This window comes from Dromiciops gliroides, chromosome 3 (genome assembly GCF_019393635.1).
Source record: "Dromiciops gliroides isolate mDroGli1 chromosome 3, mDroGli1.pri, whole genome shotgun sequence".
NCBI lineage: Eukaryota > Metazoa > Chordata > Mammalia > Microbiotheria > Microbiotheriidae > Dromiciops > Dromiciops gliroides.
Genome location: NC_057863.1, coordinates 357,739,947 through 357,752,364, shown reverse-complemented (window position 1 = coordinate 357,752,364; position 12,418 = coordinate 357,739,947). Strand labels below are relative to the sequence as shown.

At 49.2% G+C, this 12,418-nt stretch overlaps 1 protein-coding gene across 2 annotated transcripts in view; it reads right to left on the bottom strand.

Annotated features, from left to right (window-relative positions):
• The window catches only part of USP2 (ubiquitin specific peptidase 2), a 30,612-nt gene extending 19,174 nt beyond the window's left edge, over positions 1-11,438 (bottom strand). Inside the window, exons 1-2 of one of the 2 annotated variants that reach the window (XM_043995788.1) lie at positions 11,300-11,438; positions 2,666-3,462 (exon numbers count right to left, since the gene is read on the bottom strand). In XM_043995788.1, coding sequence (XP_043851723.1) covers positions 2,666-3,421 — 756 coding nt within the window. In that variant the 5' untranslated portion in view covers positions 3,422-3,462; positions 11,300-11,438. Of the gene's footprint in view, positions 1-2,665; positions 3,463-9,431; positions 9,529-11,299 lie in introns of those variants that run through there. The other variant, XM_043995789.1, reaches the window with a different exon arrangement.
• Between the last annotated feature and the right edge of the window lie 980 nt (positions 11,439-12,418).

Below are 12,418 nucleotides of genomic sequence, written 5' to 3'. Positions count from 1 at the left end.
TTGTAAACTTTAACTTGCTACTTAAATAGCAGTTAAAAAGTAGCCTGGTATAGTGGATAGAGGGCTAGACCTGAAGTCATATATGAACCTGGGTACAAATCTCACCTGTGATGTTAGTTGTGCGACCATAGGCAAGTCACTTAAATTCAGTCTCAGGCAAATCTATTTATCTACTAAGTTATGGATAGTTTAGCTGCAGTCTTCTTTGGTGGAGGGAGTTTCCACACTGATGAAGTCACAGATCCATCCATCCATCCATCCACCCATCCATCCATCCATCCATCCATCCATCCATCCATCCATCCATCCATCCTTCCTTCCTTTGTTCCTTTCTTTCTTTCTTCCTTCCTTCCTTCCTTCCCCTCCCTCTCAGATGTCACCTTTTTTAATGAAGTATTCCTTATTATTCCTTAGTCTCTAAACCGGAAATTATCCACCCCCCCGCCAAAAATCACAGAACTCTGGGTTTTTCCTTGCACTTAGCACACTTTACCTTGTAATCAAGTTATCTTTGTACATGTCCTTTCTCCTTTGAGATTTTAAGCTCCTTAAGAACAGGAACAATGTTTTATTTCATATCTTTGTACTCTCAATGCCTAGCACAGCACTTTGCACAAAGGAAGTGCTTACAAAACGTTTGTTTGAACAGCTACAGAGGGCTGTCCTGCTACTTGAGAGTTTTGTGGGTTACTCCCAGCAATGAAGGAAGGATTTGCAGGTGATTGTATCCTCACCAGTGGAAGTTGTCACTTCACTACTTCCTTCTCTGGTGCAAAGCTCCAGCTGTTCTAGAGGTCTGGAACTGAGAGAATGATGCTACTTTTGTAGGAGTTCCAAACAACTGGAACTCAGTCCATATGCTATGACATATATCCACTAACCTGACAAAAATCATTACATTGTATGTATGTATGTATGTGCATGTATACACACACATAGTCATTCACTACCTGTGTCATGACATACTTAACCTCTCACTACTCCCTTAGATGAATTCACTGCTATGACTCAAATGATTTAATGTCCCCTACTACCACTTTGCTCAGTCCCATCTTCCCGTATTTGTTTTCTCTGCCTAGGATGTCCAACCCCACTTCTCTCCAATTATTTAAGTCCTACCGGCAGCTGAGTAGGGCAGTGGATGGAGTGCTGGGTCTGGAGTCAGGGAGACTTGAATTTAAAACTAGCTTCTGGACAAGTCACTTAGTTTCTTGGCCTTCCCAAGGTTGTTGTGAGGATTCAATGAGATAATTTCTAAAGCACTTAGCTTAATAAATAGGTGCTTAGTAAATCTTTCCTTCTTCCTTCCTCCCCTTCCTTTCTTTCTTCTTTCCTTCCTCCATTCTTTCATCTCTGTCTCTCCTTCCTTCTTTTCCCATCATTTTGTAAAGGCTTGAGGAAGTCAAACTGTTTTTGTACATTCTGCCCATGATGCTGTTTTCCTTTCTTGAATTCCTATAGTATTGCTCCATTCCATTTGGATCTTACTCTAGAAGAATACTCTTTTGAGGTTTAGTGACTGTTATGTGACTAGGTCCTATCTTCCAAAATAGAAGATAAGCTGCTTGACAATGGGAAGTGAGTTTCCTATCTGTCTCTCTTACACAAGAGGAGACTGGCTGATAAATGTTTGTCAGTGATGATCTTAGGCTGTCCTATGGGGATTCTACTGTCATGACATATCATATCTGTATCTACTTTGGCCTCATAAAAATCTGTCATGAGAGTCCTAGACCACATAACAAAGTACTAAGAGCCTTCAGAAGATGGAGATGTGACATCAACTCTTGAGTCCTGTCCTATGAATCCTTATGCACTCTGGTCCAAGGCAGGTCAGGAGCCTGTTCCAAAGCCCTCAGTTCTCTGCCTTTCTTTAGGTTTATGAAATAGCAGTTAAGATGACTCTGAAAGCCAGCTGATCATCTCTCTAGCTCCCCCAACTGATGATCTAGGGTCATAAGACAACTAAATACGGGAACATGACCCCAAGTGAAGATGGGGAGGCAGAAAAAGAGAGAGGAAGAAGCCCCAAGCAGGCTGGCCCCTCTTTTCACCTACAAGCTCTGCTGCTGACCTCTTTGCCACCCTCTAATGAGTTGGGAAGTTCCAGGTGTGATGGCAATCTGGTATGGAAGGAGCTACAGTAAGTCCTGGTCCAGAAAGGGTCTGGAGGCCTTAATATGTAGGAAAAGGAGAAGCAGCAGAGCTTTCTAGAGACCCTAGGGTCTGGCAGACTCCATGGAAAAGGAGAGGATAAGAATAGCAGTGGTTCTGGAGGCGCTGCATTCCTGAGAGCGTCATCCAGCTCCTCCTCCTTTCCCCTCTCCCCGCCTCCCCCAACCCTATTAACACAGCTTACCGAAGCCAGGGTTCAGCCAAGGACAAGAGTGGGCTAGGTCTCCTCACTCTCTCATCAAGCACTGACCAATAGGGAGCCTGGTCATATTGTGACACCCTCCCCCTATTCCTACTCCCTCCCCTCAACTGGGACTTAGGAGGGATAACAGTGGAGGTTAGGAAGTTTTCCATCCCTACAAACCATCTCAGCCACAGTTTATCAGTAAATTGGAAGGTATAAGAGCTCAGTACATAAAGTTCCTCAGTGATCCTCCCCATACCCTGGGGGATTGCCTTCCCAGCCTCAGTGCCCATGGGGTTAACTCACCATAACATCCCGCCCTGGGGAGGTGGAAGGGCTGGAGCCCTTGCCCTTTTCCCAGAGGCTGTAACGGCCACTTGGTCTGTAGGTTGGGCTGAGGGCCTCCAGGGCCCTTGGGGCTGGGGCTGGCCCCTGGCTGGCATTTCCCTTGCGTCCATAGTTCTCCAGGTAGTCCGATAGGTACTCTGACCGACTGGCGGCCTGGTATAGCCCCTGTAGGGCACACAACTCCTTTCGGGTCCGGGCAAGCATTGGGCTCCGGCCTGGCCCAGGATCCATCCTATAGCTGTCTGTGGTCCGAAGGCCAGAGAAATCTCGAGCCAGGTCCGAATGACTGTTAGACTTCTTCTGGGTCAGGGGCACTACCTGGTCCCGGGAACTTACGGGCAGGTAGTTGAGAGAGCTACTGGGCATTCCATAAGGCAGGTTGCTGCCTCCATTGAGTCCACTCCCAGAAGGCCGCTCACTGATCCTACTTTGGCTCTCTCCTCTTTTGCTACCTCCAACCTCGGACCTCAGCATGGGACGGCCTCGGTCATAGTCCAGGATGGCGGCAGGGCCATATGTACGGGGACGGGTGTTGAGAAATCCAGACTGATGTGCTGGCTTGAAACTGAGTTTCTCCTTCTCCAGGAAGGATGCAGCCAAGTTGGCTCCATAGGAGGAAGGGGTGTAGGTCCCATAGCTGGACTTTGAGTAAGGGGTGTCTGTATAGCGTGATGAATCTGTGTAGCGCTTCAGGGTGGAGGAGAGCTGGGACATCCTTCAGGGCGAAGCTCAGTGGGGGCTGGGAGCGGCATGGGCTGTAAGATAAGGGAAGCAGCTGTCACAGACAGTCCTTTAGGACTGGCTTCCCCCCCATTCCCATCTATCCTTTTGATTTTCCCATCTGTAGTTGGGCCTGTGTCTGGGCTCTCAACTGTGACCAAAACATAGACCAACTTCCAGATTTTTAACACGGAGACGCTAATGCAGGGAAACCACACAAAAATACAAATACAACTATACCATTTAGACACATGTGACATGACTCTAAAGTAATGAGATTAGCCAAGTGATCACAGGCAAGTGACCTTTCTGAGCCTCCCTCTTCTCAAGGTTAGACATGATGATTTCTAAGGCTCATTCCAGCTCTGACAGTCTTAGAGCAACTGATTTATTACTTATAGAGGCCACACAAAACCAGTCTCCATGTTTTAAGGCCAAACAAGCATGCAGACACACCCTATTCAGCCCCCAGTCCCACCATATCACACACAATGTCCCCTTCCCTAGCCAGGCCCTTAGATAAGCTTCCTGGAGTAGCTCATGGAGTTGAAGGGGCTTGGTGAAGCTCTCTTCACTTCAAACTGAGGACTCCAAGAAGACTCATGAGACAGCAGACACACTGGGTGGTGCCCCTGTGAGGGCAGTAGCAGCATCCTTCTGGTGTGAACCATGGGCCGGGCACTGTCATGACAGGTGAGCTTAACCATCTTAGAATCATAGAATGTTATAGGCAGAGAAAAATCTTAGCAGTCCAACTGCTTTATTTTAGAGATGGAGGAATTGAGGCTCAGGGAGGTAGTCACAAAGCTCATTGGTGGTAAGGCCAGGAACTAGAATCTAGGTTTCCTGACACAGATGCTTATTGCCTGTGTGACCTCGGGGGCAAGTCACTTGGCCTCCCTGGTCCTCATTTTCCTCTTAGGTAAAAAATGTTGGGGTTGGTCTTCCTGCCGTAGATTTATGATCCTCTGAGCTCTAGGTCCGATGTTCTTTCTACCAGCCTTTGTACCACTTTGCTCAGGGTCCAGGTAGTGCCTGTTTGTGGCCCAGCCTAAGCCCTGGGGCTGACCCTTCTACAGCATGCTACAGCAGACAGCTGGAAGGGTCCCAGAGACACCTCGAGGAACCTTAAAGGAATCCCACAAATTCTCCAGGATCTATGGAAATGCTTGGCTTATGCAAAGGGGGCCCCTAGAGGCAAAAATCCAGCACTGCAGCCAACACTGCCCTCTCCCACTGGACCCCACAGTTTGGTCTGGAGTAGATCTTCTTAGAGATCACAGGATTATAGAGTCAGGATTGGACAGAGACTTAGAAGCCCCCCTCCCCCCACTGCACTTTACAAACGATCAAAGTGAAACCCAGAGAGAGGAAGAGACTTGCTGGGACCCAAAACCATGTTCTCTGACCCCAAACCCAGTGTTTTTTCTAGGCCAACTCCCACTTTTTATACAGATGAAGCCAAAAAAGGTAAAAGAGACCTGCTCAGGGTCATACGCCGGGGTCTAATGGCAGAGCTGAGCTCTATGACTCACATCTCCTGACTCCAAGCCCAAGGCTCTTTCACTGCAACTTGTTTCCCCCCCGTCCAACTCTACTTGACCCTCCAGTTCTTGGGGCTAACATGGATGGGGAACAGAATTATACAACAGGTTAGATATCAGAGAGCACTGAACGCACCTCGATCATGTTACAGGTGAGGAAAATGAGACCCAAGAGGTGATACAATTTGCCCAAGGCCACCCAACTCAATAGGCATTTATTAAAACCACAGCTGGGTCAGAGCAGGGCTGGGGGCTAGAGCCCAGGTCTCCTGACTCCTCCTCTTACTGCACGGTGCTCCACCCTCTCCCATAAAGCTTGAAGGCTTCTTATTTTACCTGTACTGAGGACATCCAGGCTACCTCCCTAAAGGACCAGTCTTTCTTGCCTAGGGAACTAGGGAGGGAGAAGTGCTGATGGAATAGGAGATCAAAGGAACTGGGTGTGTTAATGGTTGCTGACACCCCTTTTTCCTTGAAGGCTATCTGGGGGCTCTAATGGGGAATAGTCGGGAAAATCAGTCAGGTCTCTGGGTTTCTTTCTTTTGGCTTATCAGTTCTCTTCTAATTCCCCTCCTCGAGTAATGAATGATAAATGGCCTGCCCACTCCTTTCTACAGAGCTGTCCTAATTCCGCTTCTTCTGTTAATTTGCCCAGTAGTCTCCCAGTCCTGACTCCTGATGAGATCAGCAGGGGAGTATTGGGATAGTGGTGGTGGAAGGCACTGGTGAGATATAGTAGGCATTGATTCTGTCTAGCCTTCCTATTTCCCCTCCCCTGGGCTTTCGAAGGGCCCAGAGTCCAGCCCACTTTGGCATTAGTGCCAAGCCTCAAATACTTCAGGCTTGGCTTAGATCTCTAGGAAACCAGCCTTGAGGTGTGGGGGGGTATATATTCTGGCAGCAGCTGCAAGAGAAATCTAAAGGAGGCTTAAAAGGATAGTTCCCCCCCCCCCCCACCTAACTAACACTCAGAAGGCACTTGGGTCCCAAGATGGTGTCCCAAGGCTATTAGCAGAAAGTCTTATTCTAAGCCAGTTGCTGAGTTTTCTCTCACCAGTTCCTTAATTCATTATATACAAATTTCCCTATCCCAAGGTAGGCTGTGGCTAAGCCATGTACTCCCAATTCTAAACAGTGAGTGCCTTTCTAACCTGTGTGGTAAAAGGTAGCTGAGGAGAGGTTAGAAGAAACTAGGAACTTTTCTTCCCCTTTTCAGTCCCTAGTAGAGAAGAGGCAGATAGAAGGGGTTTAAGGAGAGAGAGAGAGAGATGCTGGGGGAAGGGAAAAGTTGGTCCAGTCCTGCTCTATTTCACTGTTAGAGAACTCCATTAATAATTCAATGTCAGAGAAACTCCAGGCATCAGGAGCCCAGCTCCCTTAAACTAAGCAGCCATTCAGACAAGGCGACGTCCTGCCCTTCTTCAGGGGATGAGCTCATGGCTCCTCCCCAGTAGCCTCACCACCACCACATTGGTATTCTGTAGGCCACTGTCAGCGGCTTTGGCATCTGAGGACCTGTCTTATGACACTGGACTCTTGGGAGGCCATAGAGAATGCTTCTCAGATGGTTTGGGAGAAGTGAGATGTGGTTGGGATAGAGGGGGCTGCTTAAGCAGGAATCCAACATTCACGTCTCTCCCTCCCCTCCAACTCTGTGACTCCCCCCAAAGTAAAAACAGTCTCTTTCCTTCGGCCAAGTGTTTCTAACCTGGGGTCCACAGACCCTCGATTTCAGAAGCTCAGTGAACTTGAATGGGAAAAACCCATACATCTTTATTTCAATATAATTGGTTTCCTTAGCAATCCCGTGTAATTTATCTGATCCATTAAAAAATACGGTCCTGAGAAGAACTCCAAAAACTTCTTCCCCAGACTAGTGGCCAAACAAGGTGAAGAACACCTTCACTGGTGGAACTCTAGCGGGTTTCTACATTCTCATTTTCACACCAGTTTAATCAGCTGGACGGGGGCAGTAAACTGACTGTCCTCCTAGTAATTCTGGGCAGCGTCCCCTCAAGGCACAAACATACACATCAGCATCATGTCTGGGGTCACTGGCTTGGGCTGAGGCCCCAGGGCACTACTCTTGTCCAGAGAAGAAGACTAATTCATGTTGGCTCTCTTGGGCATTACCTGGCTCAGGGGGTATCCCTGGAGGCTGGCAGAGTGTGGCAGGAAGGGGGCTTGCTTCCAGCCTCCTCAAACATGGCTACGAGTCTCCTTGTTGCCACAGGAACCACCCGTACTGAATGGCCTTTTCATGGGGCGGTAAGAAAAGATCCTATTGGCTGGGATCCCTCTCACCCCCAGCATGGGCCCCCCTTATCCATCTCCTCCTCCTGTTTACTCTGGGTTGGCAAGTACAGGCATGCAGCTCCTGGCAGGCGGGCATCTCCCCTGATGCCAGTTCATTTTGGACACACTGGGCAGCCAAGTTGCCTAGCTCTGGGTACTTTTCCCTTGCTCCCTTCTCTTGCAGTGTTTTCTTTCGAACTCTGCCAGAACTCTCTGGCTAAGCTTATACCCTCTTTGGAGTTAGTCACTCCCATGTTACCCTCAGAAGGGATAAGGTCCTTGTAGAGCATCTAGGCCAAATACTTTCCCTAAGGGGTGGCAGCAGTGTCCACTACTCAGTGACTTATACTCCCTCACCTCCCCAACGTCTCAGACAATAGAAGTTTGTTTGTTTGGTTTTTTTTTTTTTTGGTGAGGCAATTGGGGTTAAGTGACTTGCCTAGGGTCACACAGCTAGTAAGTGATAAGTGTTTGAGGCCGGATTTGAACTCAGGTCCTCCTGACTCCAGGGCCGGTGCTCTATCTACTGTGCCACCTAGCTGCCCCCCATCAGTATATTTTTAAGACAATCCTCCTGCTCCATAGTCCAAGTAGCTGATCAGAGGGGCAGGAGGCCCGTGTAGGAGACAGCCCTTCAGATTTTCCACTGGCAGGCAGGTGAAAGTGAAGCCGAGAGCAACTTGAGCCCCGGAACAATACTGATCAGTCAAGATATCATCCAGAAAGACTCCATTTCACCCATGGTGCCAATCTCCCTCATGGTGCCCATGCCACCAGCATCCTGGACACAGCTAGTTCTCCAGACAGGGCCATGGGTCTCCTATCCCCAACCCTGACTCCAGATTTAACTTGGCACAATATGCCAAAAAGCTAGATGACTCAGGGGTTACAATTAACCCTGTCACCACCAGGACTGCCTTGCATCAGCCACTGTCATTTCCTGTCCCTTACTCGAAGGGTTCCCCAACCTGTCCAGCCAGGGAAGTGACTTGCTCAATGGGAATCCCGGATACACCTAGCCCCAAGGGGAGGGGAGGGCAGGTAGCATCTAATGCTCTGGTTGTTGCCTCTACCGACCCTTGATCTGTTCTACCTATCAGCACCTCCCAGTGATTTCCAGGGCAAATGAATCCCATCCTCTGTTGCTCCCTACTCAGGTGTACAGGTGCCCCAGTGTAGGATGAGCTGTGTCCCTGACCTCCCCCATGTCAGGTGCTGGGGGCCTCCTCAGCAATGACCTCACAGCTTCCTAAAGCGACTTGTTAAGGGGATTGGAATGTGGTCAGACTAATGTGCCTTCTATGGAGGGCATGTGAAGTAGGGGGTAAGAGAGGGGCCCAAACTACTGGGCTCATCTCTTTTGGGGAAGTATGAAGGGGAATGTTACCATTAAGGTACAAGTGCCAATCCAAGACAGATCAGATCTGGGGGTGTTCTGGCAGAGAAAGGAGCATACATAGGTGGACAGGAAAGGGGGGGATGGTGAGAGTTTTTATTCTCACTGGCCAAGGGCTCTATTTATTCTCAGACCTCCTCCCCTAACCCAAGCTTGCTCTCACCTTCTTTTGGAAAGCAATATCTATCAAGGGCTAGCACTCTATACCCTATATGATTAACATATTCTGACTCCTTTTGGGGAGGCATCAGTTAGGAAAATGCAACCCCCCTTAATGTTTCCTACAAGTTTCCTAGGGACCTGGTGGGGAAGGTGAGAAAGTAGGACCCAGAGATCAGATTAAGGCTTTAAACACTGAATAATGGAAAAAGGAGGCATGTATGTGGGCCCAGGGTAGCATCTTAGTTAGGAAGAATATCTTTATCTTTTCCAGAGAGAGCAAAAATGAATGGTGCTAGTGCCCTGGATTACTGCCTCAGTGCTCCCAAACTTGCTTCATTACGACCATGAACACAGACTGGTGCTCCTGACATTTTAGCCAACTGACTAGCTTGCTCTTTCCATTCCTTGGCCAGATCTTGTCTCTCCTCTGCTCTTCATCTCCTAAGGTCTTGCCCTGGCTCACAGCACCAGACCTGGCTGGGTAGATAGATTATCTTCTGCCATCTTTACCTGTCATCCCCTTCCCTCCAACTCCCCGAGGCCTGCTAGCAGGGCAGGCACCAGGCAGCAGCACCTGTGAATATTTCCATGGGGGGCAGTAACTGACCTGTGTCCATGGGAAAAGGATCGATCAGGACTCTGGGGGCCTCTCCTTCCCCAGCGGGGCATGGGATGGAGTGGAGAGTGGAGGAGTGAAGCCCGACTCCAGGCTGGGTAATCCGGAGCTCAAGTTACTGGCTCTGATATATATATAGTATCTTATCTGACCTCACAGGGATGGTTACAGCAATTCACTCACATTCCAGGATCCAGAGAGACTTAAAGGGGCAGTGGCATGCCTACTCAATGGAGGTGGTGGTGGTACTGTCCCTAATAAGCAGGTGCTAGGCAGCATGGTGACTTTAAAAGAACTCAGGGAAAGGTACAGTAAGAAGTAGCACAATAAGGGGTTCAATGTGGAGAAGGGGTAAAAGAAAAGGCAGTGGGGTGTACTGGTGGTAGCTTGGGGTAAAAGGAGGCACAGGACTGAAATTATCTTGCCTGTCAACCCTAAGTGCCACACTTACTTCTGAAGTTCAAAAGCAACTCCAAAGCTTTCTTTTATTCATCTACCTATAAATCCCTTGGTTTTCATAACCAGGGCAGGATTGGTCCCACAACCACAGCAGTGTACAAAGTAGGCTGAACAAATTCCCAGGATGCCTAGTCAAGGAAACATCAAGTGGTTGTCCAGGAGTTCAGACCACTGCTGTTTTCTTTAGGCTTAAAGAAGTGGGAAAAGTACAAGGTCCCTGACAGGTGACTAGTCAAATGCCCCCTCGCTGTAAAATGTGCCCAAGTTCATAGGGCTCTGCCTTTATACTAGATATAGAGGAAAGTAATGATATTTCTCACCTTTCTAGGCCTTTTTTTCCATCTTGCTCCCCAAGATTTTCACAGTCCTTGGTGTAGCCCACCTTCATGTAGGTGTCTTAAGGCACCTGTCTCCACCCTGTCCCAGTTGATGCCACTGACTCAGCACTAGGTCCTGATGATGCACTCAGGCCCTCATTCCCTGACCCCAAGCAGGCATGAATCTACAGCATCAAAGGGGTTGAGTTTCAGCTCTTCCAACCACCTGATCCCTCTCCAAGCTTTACTCGATCTCCCACAACTTCATAAGCCTCAGTATGATCTAGGCAATGGGTAGTTCCTTAGTTTATCTCCCCAGACCTACTCTCCTAACTCTCCCCTGCCAATGAGTCCCAGCTCTCTCCTCCTCCATCCTAAAGTGCTGGGCAAGGTAGAAATGGTTCAGTCCTGTGGGAGGAGGGGAGGAAAGTATCCTGTAAACCTTAAAGCACTATATAAATGTGAGCAACTATTGTTATTATATCTCAACTGTGAAGTTTAAGTTTAAGTTGATGGGGTGGGGGGGGGGAGGGCGGGTATAAAGATACCTCCTCTGGTTTGAGATTGGCAGAAATTCTCCTCCACTATTTAACTGCTGCCTGCCCCAGGCTGACAGTCAGACCACACTATCTTGTCTGTCTGTCTCTTCTCTCTGTCCTCTCTTCTCTCTCCTCCTCTTCCCCTCCCCCTCCCCCAAGAAAACCCTCCAGAGGGGGCAGTAAATGAGCGGCACACAACCTTCTTGTCACAATGGGCTATAACACAACATACATCCCGCTCCTCTGAAAGATGCCCAGACACACACCGCCCTGGGCACCCATGACCCGGGTACGGGAGAGCAACCACACTCCAGGCTGCTGCCCGGAGCCGGAGCCAGTCTTGGCACAGCGGACACTCCCCCCACACAGCTCGAGCCCCCGGAACCACAGACTCCCCACCCCCACGTCCCTGGTGTCCGCTCTGGGTCCGGGGGCACGTTCATCCCGTTCGGCCCGGCAACAGCTGGCGCCCACCTCGGGCATTCGCCCGGCGGAGGTCGCTCCCCTCCTCCCCCCGCCCCGATCCCGAACAGGTGGCACCTACCTGGTTCTCTAAGGGTGGATGTGCCGAGCCGAAAACAGGCATGGAGCTGCGGGTAAGTCCCGCCTGACACTGGCGCGGCGCAGTGAGCAACAGCTGACGCAGAGGGCTCCTTGTCCCTGGCTCCTGCCCGCCTCTCCCCACCTCCGCCAGGGGCCCCAATGAAGACCTCCCCAGGAGAACAGCGCCACCCAGCGGGTAGTCACCGTACGGCGTTCCAGGACGGTCTGGTCACGCCCCGTACGTCCTCGCGTCACTGAGACGTGGAGTGCCCATTGGCTCTTTATTATTGTGACCTGTTGGAGCGCCTCCCAGCCTGGGTTTCCCAGGCAACTGATGTAAACAGAGCCACGTGGAAAAGAAGCACGCGGGGCTAAAAGGGGTGGAGACTGGAGGAAATGGAAGAGAGTGTTGCAAAGGTATAAGCAAGAAGAGGACCCATTGGAACATTTGGTACTAAATTTGGTGTCAGAAATTAACTTAAAGACCGTTTAGTTCAACCCTCTCGTTTTGCAAGTTATTTGGAAGGAGCAGCGGTGGAATCTGAGTTTCGGCCCCTATTCCCCCGGTGCAGATTGTTACCTCAACCAACTTCCAAAGGGCCTTATCAAAGGCCCAATCAGCTTCTACTGGACTAGCTCTAAGCTTCCTGGGATGGATTCAGGTCATTCATCTCATTAGCAATAAATAACATCAGCCTCCCTACCTTTGCGGTTACTTTCCATTCACTCGGATGATCTCTTATCCCCTTTCAGCTCTGCCCTCCCCTTTTCCCCTCTGGAAAGCACCAAAATGCACCCTATCTGGATAGTAGAAATGGTTTCATTTGAGACTGCTCATAAAAATGAGTCAGGGAATCAGTGAGAGGATCAACCTTGACTGGAGTTGTATAAAAAAAAGATGGAGCAGAAACCAGGAATTTGGGTATTCATATTTTCATCATTCATTCGTTCAGCATTTTCTAATATCTTTGAACGAAAGAAAATAATTTATTAAGGACTTGCTTTTTGTTAAGCGCCGTGGAAACAAATGCAAAGTAAGACATTCTCTTTCCTCTAGGAGGTTACATTCTAATAGGGGCAGATAGCAAATATGTTAATTGTGATCCGGAAAGGGTTGTTG